This window comes from Struthio camelus, chromosome 3 (assembly GCF_040807025.1).
Source record: "Struthio camelus isolate bStrCam1 chromosome 3, bStrCam1.hap1, whole genome shotgun sequence".
NCBI classification, from domain to species: Eukaryota; Metazoa; Chordata; class Aves; order Struthioniformes; family Struthionidae; genus Struthio; species Struthio camelus.
The window spans coordinates 28658873-28672322 of NC_090944.1; the positions used below are offsets into that span (position 1 = coordinate 28658873).

Genomic DNA, 13450 nt, shown 5'->3' on the forward strand with positions numbered 1-13450 from the left:
AATGAATGCAGTATATTTTTGCATGACTGAAACCACATGAAAAGAAACATGTATAGGTCTTAAGAAATACATATAGGTCTTATGCTACTCTTGTGTTTTCTGCTTCCTGGTAGAGCCTGCCTTCTGTCTGGCTTGTAGTGTGGTGACTTGCATACTTTTCTGGGAGATGTGGTATTCAATCTACTTGAACTGGGAGAGGTTTAAGTCTTAGTGTTCTAATTCTTTAGCAACTGATATGTTAAACAATTTATTTTACCTGGTAGGTAAAGGGGGACAAGCAGGAAAAAATGATGGAAGAAACAGAGGGTTCTTCCTTTGGCTATAAATTAAGGCAAGGCAGCCAAAAGAACGATTTGCGGGAAGCCTTTTGCTGTCAGGTGTCTATTAGAGCATACCTGTTGGGTTGGGCCCATCTGGGAACTTAGATGTGGAAACACACAGTATCTAGAATCCTTTGAGTCTTAAATGGGATATAGGTACAGAACTTCTTAAGGCTCGAGCTGTTTGGATACATATAGAAGCAGGGTCCGAGTTTTGACTTGATGTGTCACCTGGGTTTAAGCAGCAAATGAACATAGGTATTGTTGTATCACCCAAGAAAAATAAAGATGTGACTGTTCCTATACAACATGTCACATGAGAAGTCCAATCTGAAAGTGAGGTAGAAATTGCTGTCGATATTTTTAAGGATCTGTTGTTTAAGTAATTACTGTTGAAATTCCAATTAGAAGATAAATATAAGTTTAAGAAAGAATTTGTTTCAATGGCTGAAGAGTCTTCTCACACAGAAATGAGAGAAATAAGTTCCAAATATAAAAGGGAGTATAGGACTTATGTAGGAAAAACAGACTGCAGAAAGACACAGGGAAATGATTAGGAAGTCAGCATGGGAGCACTGCAGAGAGTAAGTGAAATATGCCGTTGGGGTTCTTTCCTGGAAAAGTAGGAATTGAGGAAGATATGAAAGCAGTGATCTAGATTGTACTGACATTGTGCAGAATCCTTAAAATAACAATAAAAAGGTTTTAAGGATAAATAGTGATTTTACAGTATAACTTATTCAGGGCTACATGCAATGCAGCGCAATAAGTTCTGCTCTATTCTATCATTATATTTTCTTCTCCCTAATATGTGAGCGTTTGCTTATAGTTGATTATGTGACATAACAAGATCCTTTGCAATATTGCATCTTCGTACCATATTGATGGAATTTTATATCTGCTTATAGTTGATTATGTGACATAACAAGATCCTTTGCAATATTGCATCTTCGTACCATATTGATGGAATTTTATATCAGCAGACTGCATTTAAAAACCCATCCAATAAGTGTTGACTGTCTGAGATTTTTTGTAGTATGGAATCCAAAGACTATCAAACTTGACTTGATCCGTGGGGAGGATACAAACAGTGATGAGCTAGAATTAATAATTATTTAGAAATACAAAATTAAAAGTAACAGTAATATATTCATAAAACAAAGGATATCTGTCCTTTGCAAATGTGTGTTTTGCTTGAAATGCACATAGTGCACATCACTGTAGGCAATTAGGAAATAATGTACACAATTTGTCTGAGTTCTAGGAAAGTATTTGATGCAATTCCATACAATAAATTTATTCTAAAGTCATAAAACATAACATAGCACCACATACAAAGGGACAGAGGGAACAAGTTCCTGTTGGATAGGTTAATTCTATTGGCTCTTAAGTAGCGCGGGTACTTCAGCATGCAGAAATTTAAGTTACTAAGACTAGAGTCTAAAAATAATCATGCAAGATGCAATTGAGAAGGAACAAGATGTTGGGGTGATTTCAGTATGAATCACATGCTGAATACTTGAAGAAAACGATAAAAGTTATTTCAGGCAGCAACAGAGGAGTTGACTCTAATCTCATGTGCATTACTTCTACCAGCGTGTCACTGCAGTGAACTCCAGTAAAACAGTTCCTGAGTTGAACCATCATGAGACCAGATTCCGACTCAGGATTTAGTTTTGCACAGTGTAAGATTTCCTTTGTATCTGTATGTGTGTATGGGTATCTTGGAAACGTGGCTACTGTAGTTGTTTGTTCAGCTGCTCCACTTTGAAGTTCATTATTTCTGTGTGGCCAGCTGGAGTAAGTGTCCCAGCAGGAATGTCATGCACTGAGGTTGTGCTACTCTAGCAAGAAGGTCAATGTAGGCTCCATGACTGCCATCACATGTGGCAGGTATATCTTTAGTTGGAAATATATACAAATATATGTATATATGTAGGTGGTTATATTTCTCCAGCAAAAATTTTCTCCTCATGAGACATAAGCTTTCATCTTCAGGAAAGCAATCCAGTGCAGATCTGAACAGCAGTGGGAAATCATTGATAGGAAGGAGGAGCTGACAGTTTTTAAAATGATTGCACAGTGCATTCTTAAGGTGGACCAAGAGCTGGAACAGTCTCACTGGAAGTGTCTGCAGATGCAATAGCAGAAGAAAAAAAGATTTTTTTTTTGCTCTGCTACTATAGTATACATTTCCTGAATTTGATAGGTCTCTGGGCAAGGCTACCATTCAGGTACTCTAATCTCCATCCCAAACTTTTCCAATGTCATAGGCTTTCTGTACACATAGAGTAGAGGGCAAATAATTAGGAGATAATAAAGACTCTTTGTACCGTGCTGAGAGCTACACCACTGAGTCACTATCCTTCTGTTTTGCAAGGTCCATTGCTGGACTGGAGTACCAGAGATCTTGACTGACCGGAGTAACATGATTAAAAGAATAGGTTCCCATTTGCCATGCTGTGCCACTCTGAAGCCACAGTTGACAGTATACTTTTCATAGATCCTGACTTACAGATTCTCCTGCCTTGTTCCCCATCTCTTCAATCACAAAAATCAAAGATTATGTGTATATGAGTGAATAAAATGGACAGAGTCCACTCACTTAACACCGAGTCCAGTTGTTGCAACATGGCTTGTGTTCATACCAAAATAAGATGACCACATCCAAAACTGCCCCTTGGGAATGGTCCCTAACCAGCATCACTGCACTGTTTCTGGACTTTGGAAGGATGCTAGGTGATTCAAGTCAAAACCATGCCAGAGCTTCACTAACAATTTAACAGTGTGAATGATCACATGCCACTGCTTGGTCTGGTGTGCTGTCCCTGATTAGTTTATTCTAGAATGGATGTAACCAAAGAGGCAAAGCACCCTTTGAAGTTAAGGTCTCCTTACTTTAGGGAGTATTACTCAACCTTCCCTGTCACTGAAACAATGTGAAATGAGGGAAATGTAGATGCAGAAGCTGGATCATGGGATAAGGAAAAAGAGCAAACCCCTAATAAAAAGCCTTAATCTGTCTCTCATGAAATGTTTCAAGTGAAGTAAAGTCTGTCGTTGATGCACATAAAAGTCTTTGTTTTCCCAGATCCATTACCACTGAAATTGGTGAGGGGATAGAAAGAGAGAAAGGAATACATTTCAGGAATATTATATTTAACAGTTCTCTCATCTTCTGGAGTGATATTAATATGTGCATCTGTCCCCTCTGTCAGATAGATCAGATTATTATCATAGCACAAAGAGGCTTCCTTTGAAAATCAAATGCAGACCAAAATAAGTAATTGCATTTATAATGCAGATCAGATACATCCAATAAGATATAACTACCTTCACTCATAGAGGCACAAAACATCCATCCCACCCAAAGCATCCATCTGTCCCATTAACACCAACCTTTGCCTGTATAATTTTATCTCTATCTACAAGCCAAAGGTAGCTCCTTTCAGGTAGCTGCTTCCTCCTTGCAGTTCCTTCTGTGTCAAAGATATTGTTGATGTTCAGCAAAGAGCAATTTGAAAGTTCAGAGTAAAAACAACTGGGATAGGATTCATCCCATCCAATTTAAGGCATCTGCTGTGTAGATGTCTTCATGTAAGCTGCTTACCAAGGAGCTCCTTCATTACCCTCAATTTCATTTGTAGTCAGTCAAGAGAAACAGTCGCTTTTAGGGAACAATTCATACAATCTATTACAGATACCTACCTTAGGACAGTATAAATCACATTCCAGGGTGCCTGTTTTTGTCCATTGCCTATAAATGGAGTCTATATGACTACTTTATATGGAGATGTGCATGGATGTAGTTGAGTCAGAAATATGGATGTCAGCATTGAGTCAGAAATCAGAACTGAATCAAAATCAGTGAAAAGTGATTACATATCCCTACAGTAACAGTTTCCAACCTATCTCTCTTGGAGAGTAGTATGTGAAAAAGAAAATGTTAGTTTATGAACAGAAAATATTTTTTTTTTCCACGTTGCATCCTTTGCAAGGCAATGATCATAGAGAGGGATATAGATAGAGGTCATTGTCTCCTAAGTTGCCTTTGGAGTAGCCCCATGAGAAACTCTGTATCAAGAGCTGTTTGAGTGGGTGCCCTTCCTTTGGTGCAGCTGGTCCTCTGCTCCCCTGCTGTCTCCCTGCTGTACCACAGTATCTGGAGAATAACTATGGCTGCCTCATTGCTTGCTGTCCTGCTGAGCTGTGGAAAGCTGAGAGAAAGCAAGAAGCTGCTAGATAAGTCTACTGAGTCATTCTATGCCTATGTCTGAGACAGAATATCTCCCCTCCCTCATATAGACTTCCTGGGGAGCAAAAGTAGGATCAAATGAGTATCAGCCATCAGCTAAAGCTATCTCATTATCTGCCCAGCCAGAAACCAGGTTAAAACAGTTGAGGGCTGCTTGAACCTGATTACGATTCTAAGAAACACAGACCAGATGACCAGCTAAATTGTACTGCTTTTGCAAATCTGGCATACCCATTTCTGATCACAGATATTCTCAGCAAGTTTTTTCTCAAACCTAAACATATGCCTTCATACTGAATATTACTGACTCTGTGAACTAAACGGGCAGGCTTCATACTCAACAGGACCTTCTCTACTTAGAGGAATCCCAGTAGGTAACTGAAAAGTATTTTTTGCTGATATGCAAAAAAATGCCCGTTCCCTAGCATATTCATTGACTTTTGACTTTTTGGAAATAATGTTTGGCTGTCAGAATGAAAAGCCTGGAGAGTGTAACCAAAAGGCTGAGGAAAGTGATTATTCCCTGTTTTTCAGCACTTACAATGTTGCATTGGGATCATTATGTCTAGCTTTGGGCTCACTAGTACAAGAAAGACTTAAAATAGTGGAGTCCAGTGCTTAGCTGCTAAAATGGTTAAGGAGCCAGAGCACATGATGTACAAAGAGAAGCTGAGGGAAATGGGCTTGTTCAGTCTGAGGAAGAGGAAGCTAAGGGGAGATCTTTCTGCTATCTTCAACTATCTAAGGGGAAGGTAGAGAGAAAATGGAGCTGTGCAGTGATAGGATGAGAGGCAACAGAAATAAGTTGTAACAAGAGAAATTGTGATAAGAAATTAAGAAAGAATTTTTCATCATGAGCGTGGTCAAACACTGGAACAGGTTGCCCAGAGATGCTGTGGTATCTCCATCCTGGGAGATATTCAAAACTGGATTGGACAGGGTCCTGAGGCGCCTACTCTAAGCTGACCCTGTTTTGGGCAGGGGGCTGGACCAGGTGACCTCCAGAGCTCCCTTTCAACTTCAGCTATTCTGCAATTCCGTGACACCAATACGACATCATGTAAGTGGCAGGTAGAAACGTGAGATGCTCTAAGATCAAAGAAAGGCAAGCAGTATCTTGTGGTGAAAATAAGAAATCATAAGTAAGCTGGGCATACCAGGTTGAGTCAGAAGCTAGTCAATTTTTAAGAAACAATGTCTCTCACTAGAGACAATGTCTCTCACTGTTGCAATGTCTCTCACTAGAAGCAGAAAATCACAACCAGAGTCTTGTCAGAGGAGCTCTATCAGATATCTTCAGAATTCTTTTCCAAAACTGTACAGAGACTGTTAGGTAGCTCGTAGGAACTGAGGATGGGAAGACATAGATGAAGAACAAATGACCTAATTTTTAAAGCTGTTGCAACCCTAATAATATTCTGGATTATCTGATGCTCTCCGTCTCTCTTTATCTGAATTTGTGCCTCATTCTGTGATATTAACAGGAATAACCCAAGTAAGAACGTCTATATTCTGCCAATACTTTATGAGAATATTTGTAGAGTAAGATGCCATTCATGCAGGTCTGACATAGACAAGGTACAATAACAGACCACAAAGATGGCATAAGCAAAGAAAAAGCATGTTTGAGGGGATTGATTATATACAAATTCACTTATACAAACTCATTTAGATAAAGTCTGTACAAAATCTGATTTGTATAAAAATTTAAATCTTCATAAATGCTTTGATGCCAATATTATTCATTAAAATTCATTTTTTACCATTTCTAATACATTTTAAGAGGGAAAATAGGAAAAGCAAGGAGTGTTTTTAGACGTACTTAACCACTTCACAACAGGAGATAAATTCAGATCTATGAGGATCCCTTTTAGTCCTTTGGAAAAAAAAGTACTTTTTTTTTTTTCCAGTGAGCAAAACCAGATAAAAAGAGGAAATGGAAAGGTCAAAATGTGACAGAAGGAAAAAAAAAAGAAGAAAAGCTACAGTAAGCCAGCAAGTTATGTACAATATTTAAAAGCCTCTACAGGCTTGCTCTGTTGTCCTCACTCCTAGTTTATAACACAGAATGCTACAGTGATGTGTTGTCTTCTATAGCTCAGACCTTCCTTTCCGTGCTTAATGACTTCCACTCCTAACTTACTTTACTTTGAGCATTGGCTATTATTTGAATACTATAATTACTGTAGGAGAGTCTAAACAGTAAAGCCCAGTGTTATAACTGTTATAAGTAGGTGTAATGAGCTGAGAAGGAGCAGTGAAAAAAATAATGGAATAATTGAAGTCAAATAAATAAGTGAACAATTCTTTCATTAGGTAATACAAGGTCGATATAAGATATCAGCTACTGTAAAAATAAATTGCTTTGCTCTTTACCTAAAGTGTCTTTAATGTGAAAGAGATTCAGGAACTTTTGCAGATGCAAAGAATTGCATATGGTCAACTTCAGTGTTCAGCCTGTGAAATAACCAGAGATGTTCAAAAGGATGTTCAAGGATGTCCAAATCCCTTGTCAATAGGAATGTTCAGATTTTTAGACATTTTGCTCAGGCCCTTGGAGAGCTGCAAGTGTGCTTTATTTCTTTAGTGTTGAGTGGAGAAGAAACCAAACCCGTTTCAGAAGTTGCTCACCAAGTTTTCTAGCTCTTTGGTTTCCTTACTCATAGAATTTTTCCAGAGGAGAATGCAATGTACAAACAAACCCCAAAATTACATTGTTGTAAAATTCTAAGATTTGGGATGCATTTGTGCGAACACTGTCTTGCTGCATATTTCTCATAGACCAACTATCCTAGATTCCTAAAATACTTGTGTAATGTGGAGATGTATGTACAGATCTCACTTCACAGCTTAGGAGTAAAATGGTAATGCAGTGGTATCATATGCTGAGCACTTAGGAACTGACAAGTTGCAGTAGCAAAAGCGGTGAAGAGTTCTAAAGCAGGCAATGCTGCCTGGATAATGAAACAGTCCATCTGGGCAGAAGGCCTATATGACCACATAGGTTCAGATTGATAGCTGTCATGTTTTCCCATGCTTGGGAGAAAGTGAGTAATTTGATACACAGACCATAGATTTAGAAATGCTTATTTCTGAAGTGTTTGTCCTTTGTTAGGAATTTAGCTGTTATTACTGAAGCATCATTGCCTCTCTCTGCAGAATCTCTCAAACTAAATGCTTTATATTTTCCTTTTCAAAAAGAAGGTGCTGTTTTGCATGAGTCCTTACACTAACAATATAAAAAGCTATTTATTTTGCCAAAATATTTTTCAATATGTATGTGATAGGAGCAAAGGGAGCAAGCAATTTACCGCATAAAGGTCAAGTCCTTATTCTCCAGGGACTCCTTGTATAACCTGGAAAGATGCGCTCAACTTCTCTGTCTCTCAATCTCCCATCTGTCAAATCGAGTTAAAATACCTACCTCACAGGGGTGTTGTGAGGCTTTCTTAAATAATGTTTGTAAAGTGCTTTGAGATCCTTGGATGAAAAGTGCAATAAGAAATCAAATTATTCACTTTTTTATAGTGCAAGAGAAGACTGCATTTATGTTCAGATGGCTGAAGGCTTCCAGCTCTTTAAAGCTATTCCACATACCCTTCACTATAATTTCCCTACATGTCATGTCCTGGGAGCTACAAAGAACAAACTTTGCAATCAAAAATACCTAAATAGTCATGCTTTTACTGGGATGAGGGATAAAAAAAAACCTGGCATTCTTTTTAAACTGTGTTGCATATTTCTTGTCCATGCAACCCTAAAGCTTACTGAAATAGGGCACATAATAACTTTGTCTGCTCTTCACCTAAATTGGCCAGATGATTGTTTCTTTTTGGGAAAAACTCAACTGCTTCTCCCAATAAAAAAGCTGCGATTTGGGTCAATGATTACAAAAATTATGGAAGGCGTAGAATAGCTGTTTTACTCTTATATGTTTTGCAGTCATTTAACAAATAGCCATTAAACAGCACAATGTAAAGATGGGTACCCAGTTAAAGATCAAATCTTAGGTAATATAGAAACATGAAACGAAATCAAGATTAGATTTTACAGAGTTGAATCAAAGAAAAGACACATAGGTTCATACAAAGCTGCTAGGATGACATAATTTCCAGAACTACCTTTAACTAATACGTGAACTAATTTTAGTGCTTAAACCTTTGGGTTAGTAAACAAGTGGCACAAGTGCTTCACAGAGGGCTCAGCACCTGCCAGATTGTGCTACTGAGCAGGAGAAATAGTACACATAAATATCCTTTTGCTCCAAATTAACTGCTGCATGGAGAACATGAGAAAAATAGTGGGCTGTTAAAGAAATGCAAAGTAGAAGATGGAAGAAAGGGCCAAAAATTGAAAGAGGAGGAATGAAGCTTGATTAAATATTTTGTTTTCCTGCCTCTCTCATCCAGGATTCATGCTTTACATTTTCTTCTCCTCCACCACCCTTTTTTCTTCTTCTTTTTAGGATTGAACGGGCAGAGCTGAAAAGGATATAACCAAACAAACAGAATAAAAAATGTCATAGTTACAGCTTTCACCCTGCTTCACCTACTCAAAAGGAATTTACATGTCTTCACTCACACAGTACGTGATTCATATTTTGACTTTTCACTGTTGTGGAGGCAAAGCATAACACATTCCTCCCATTGGTGATCATTTACATGACTCCCATTCACGTAAAAACAAACACAAAACCCCTTATTTAGAAAACAAACCCCGAGATCGTTCACATTCCTAAAGTTTGCCTAGAGTATTCGCTGCATACCTGAACAGTTCTCTGGGTGACCTAAGACAATATATTTTTTCTTACTCTACATTGCAGTATCCTGCTAAACTCAGTTTTGGACTGACTTCACCAGTGTTTCTAGATATCTCATCCTAAACTTGAAGGCACTGGCTGTTTTGGAGATGTAGCTCACTGCTTCTTTAATTATTTTGATGTTCCTTCTACATTTGACTGCCCATCAGACATAGTTACAAGAAGTAGTGCCCCATAAAAGCAGCAGTTTCTAATGAATAATCTTCTTGGCAACAGGTTTTAGCCTTAGTATTTAAATTAATGTGGGATTTGTTTGTACATTTCACTCTAGAAAATGATCATTAGTGTATTAAAGCATTTGCTTTTCAAATAGCACAAACTACCCAGTAATCCTTAACTGCTTACTTCTTTGCAGACGTTCAAGATGGAAATTTTTCACATAGGAAGCTTAAGCGACATTCCTTACTTTTATGCTGAAAAGTTGATACTGTAATATACTTAATTTTAAAGGGACTGAAGCATAAATGTGAATTATGATTATCTTGAGAACAGCAGACAACTAAAATAAAACGACCTTTGATGATAAATAGGTAACCCACCGTTGACTTTGAATATCTGGACACTTAAAAATAACATACATCCTCTTGTCACTTAAAAATAACATATATCCTTCCCTATTAATTGTCTTCCCACTGTATTCAAGTAGATAATGTATATTATACAGTATTTTGCCCTTAGAGCATTTTGTTTCCTAGATATAGCCTTGTCATCTATCAGGTCTGCTACTTAACTACAGCCTACTATCATCCCAGGATCCCTAACCACTGTGTAGGAGGAACACTATCTTTTGGCTGAAATATCAGTTATTGTGTTGTTGAGCTTTGTATTTAAAACTCTGATTTATTATCTTGTCCACTGACTTAAAAAATTATTTTTACCACAAATGCTTTCCTGTCATCAAAATGTTAATGTATGAGCCACCTACTACCTGAATTTTCCTGCTTTACTTTCTTTAACCCAAAACATCAAAGTCACACCTTAGAAAATGCTATGTTTTTAGGTGTACCAGTGTTGCAAATACATCTGAACTGAAAAGATGACATCTCAAGTTGATGGGCTAGCTCTTGAGCAGGTGTTAATTGTCCTGGCTCTGCTGATTTCTTTCGATTTGCACCAGTTGAAAAAATGGCCTAGCATGTCAATCTAATGACAGCTTTAGGAACTTTTTTTTTTCAAGTTGTGATGGAACACATTCAAATATTGTTTGAGTAGCCAATTATCAAAATATAACTTATGAGACGTTCATTAGTAAATAATGATGAATGTATGTTTATTTTAAGAATAAGCCTAGGAAAGATATCGCTTCTGAATGAACAAAAGATACCAGAAAATGCTCTCTGGATGATATTCATCTGACCAAATGTGGATATCTTCAGGGTAGGCATCTACTCTGAGGCAATTCTCCTGGAGTCCCTTTGTTGTTAATGAAGAGAAACAGGCACGTCTATTGAGTGATTAATTTTATCTTGAAGAAGATATCTTAACCAGACCAGGTGGATTGTACCCTTAAAGCCTCTGTTTCTTTCACTGACTAGAATGGGAACATTGAATGGCTTACTTAGATATAGATGCCTGCCTTGCTCATGTCTAAAATCAGGTGAGATGAATTTCGCCCTCAGGGCCTCACATTTTTTTAAGTTGTCCCTCTGTTATTCAACAGTTGCTAAAGCAAAACTAAGCAAAACATGGTAACTCCGTACCATTATGTTACACTGTACAGGATAGTAGTAAACAGCTCTATTGTGTATATATAACTAGATGAACTGGACAAGCATATTTGCTTACAATTATATTGCTTCTATCTTCCTTTCATTTAAAAATTCTTTTAAAATCGTACTCCACAGTTTGCATAGTTAAATCGATAGATTTTGATTTCTGCTGATGGTTCCACTAACTGAAATGCCATTTTGATATTTGCATATAGTTATTGTTTATCTAGTGTTATTGGTGTATGAAGTATTTAAGAAAGTGATAATTTCCTGTTTAATATGTATTATTTCTCTTTTGGTGAATATACATTCATCAATAAGAGAATAAATCCAGTAGTGTTCTCTCCTTTACCATCTGCCGTATTTAGAAATAAAAGAGTGAGAGAAGTTTGAAACCTAGGCAATTATGTCATATTAGTCATATGATATATCATATACCCCCTAGAACTGTAAAAAAGAAGTGAAAGGAGAAACATAAGTACTTAATGCTTTAAATATTATACTTTAGAAGTATAATATTTTTTAGCAATAGTAGTGATTACCATTTGGATTGTCTTTTTCTTATGAGTACGGTGAAAGAAATTCATGTGAATTGCAAATAAACAAAAATAGCATAATGGACTATAGAGAAATTCACTTAATAAGAGCAGTTTAAACTTAACTGCACATGGGCCTTAGTGTTATAGAATTGCTGTATGATTAACAGTATTTGACATGCAGTTTGTTTTCTGTCCATGCGATTACAACAACAGTTCCAATTGTAGCCACTTTTTTCTTTTCTTTTCCTTTTTCTTTCTTTCTTTGTTTCTTTCTTTGTTTCTGTTTTTTATGCAGAAGATCATCAAATGAATTGTCACAATACTCGAATAATGCAAGACACAGAAAAAGACGATAACAATAATGATGAGTATGATAATTACGATGAACTGGTGGCCAAGTCATTGTTAAATCTTGGTAAAATTGCAGAGGATGCAGCATACAGAGCCAGGACAGAATCAGAAATGAACAGCAATACATCTAATAGTCTGGAAGATGATAGTGACAAAAATGAAAACATTGGTCGGAAAAGTGAGCTAAGTTTAGATTTAGACAGTGATGTTGTTAGAGAAACAGTGGACTCTCTTAAATTATTAGCACAAGGACATGGTGTAGTGCTTTCAGAAAACATTAATGACAGAAATTATGCAGACAATACTTCACAGCAAGATAATAGGAATATGAACTTTGTAATGCTAGGGAAGCCTGTGAACAATGGACTTACAGAAAAAATGGTGGAGGAGAGTGATGAAGAGGTGTGTCTCAGCAGTTTGGAGTGCTTAAGGAACCAGTGTTTTGATCTGGCTAGGAAACTCAGTGAGACAAACCCACAGGAAAGAAATCAACAGCAAAACATGAACACTCGTCAGCATGTCAGGCAAGAAGATGACTTCCAAGGAAGAACACCAGACCGGAATTACTCTGATATGATGAACCTAATGAGGCTTGAAGAACAGTTGAGCCCCAGATCTAGAACTTTTTCTAGCTGTGCAAAGGAGGATGGTTGTCATGAAAGAGACGATGATACCACCTCTATTACTTCAGATAGGTCTGAAGAAGTGTTTGATATGACAAAAGGTAACTTAACCCTGCTTGAGAAAGCAATTGCTTTGGAAACTGAGAGAGCAAAAGCCATGAGAGAAAAAATGGCAGTGGAAGCTGGAAGGAGGGATAATATGAGATCATTTGAGGAACAGTCTCCAAGACAACTTTCTGGGGATGACAGGAAGCCTAAACCCAGTGACGGCCATGTCAAAAAGCCATATTATGGTAAAGGTAATATTTCTATATACCGTATGTTATGTCATGAGAAAGTGTGAGCTAACATGTCAAGTTTTGCATAGAATTCTGAAGTGAAGTTATTAATTCCACAAAATGGGAACTTTATTTAAATTGTAGTGGTATGGCATGATTGTAAAATAGCATCATGCTGTGATTATAAAATACAATAATTCATTCTACAGTGTTAGAAATATGTACAGCGTTTCAGTGACTATCATTTGGCTAAATTAAAAAATAACTTTTCAGGGCAATAAAACAAACAAGAGATCATGTTGAAAGAGGCAAAGATTTTTCTCACATTTTTATTATATTTTATAGCAATCATAACTAAAAAACAGTGGAGAGTTATGTTGCAAACTATATCGGATAGAGGAGTTTTGTGTAGCAGTTAGTCAATCAGCTATGAAGTGCATATTTTACAGATTGGATTGGGTAGGTGGCATCGTGATTTATAAAATTATCATCAAATGACAGTTATTGATGAAGCCTCTCCCATATAAAATGTAGAATTGCCTGATAGAAATTGAAC

The 13450-nt window shown here is 37.0% G+C and overlaps 1 protein-coding gene across 20 annotated transcripts in view; it reads left to right on the top strand.

Annotated features, from left to right (window-relative positions):
* The window catches only part of MYT1L (myelin transcription factor 1 like), a 331910-nt gene that overhangs the window by 232669 nt on the left and 85791 nt on the right, over positions 1-13450 (top strand). For 13 of the 20 annotated variants that reach the window (XM_009674012.2, XM_009674011.2, XM_009674007.2 and 10 more), the window contains one exon: positions 11938-12915. In XM_009674012.2, the coding sequence (XP_009672307.1) occupies positions 11938-12915 (978 nt within the window). The remainder of the gene's footprint in view (positions 1-11937; positions 12916-13450) is intronic. The other 7 variants (XM_009674019.2, XM_009674029.2, XM_009674030.2 and 4 more) reach the window with 1 other exon arrangement.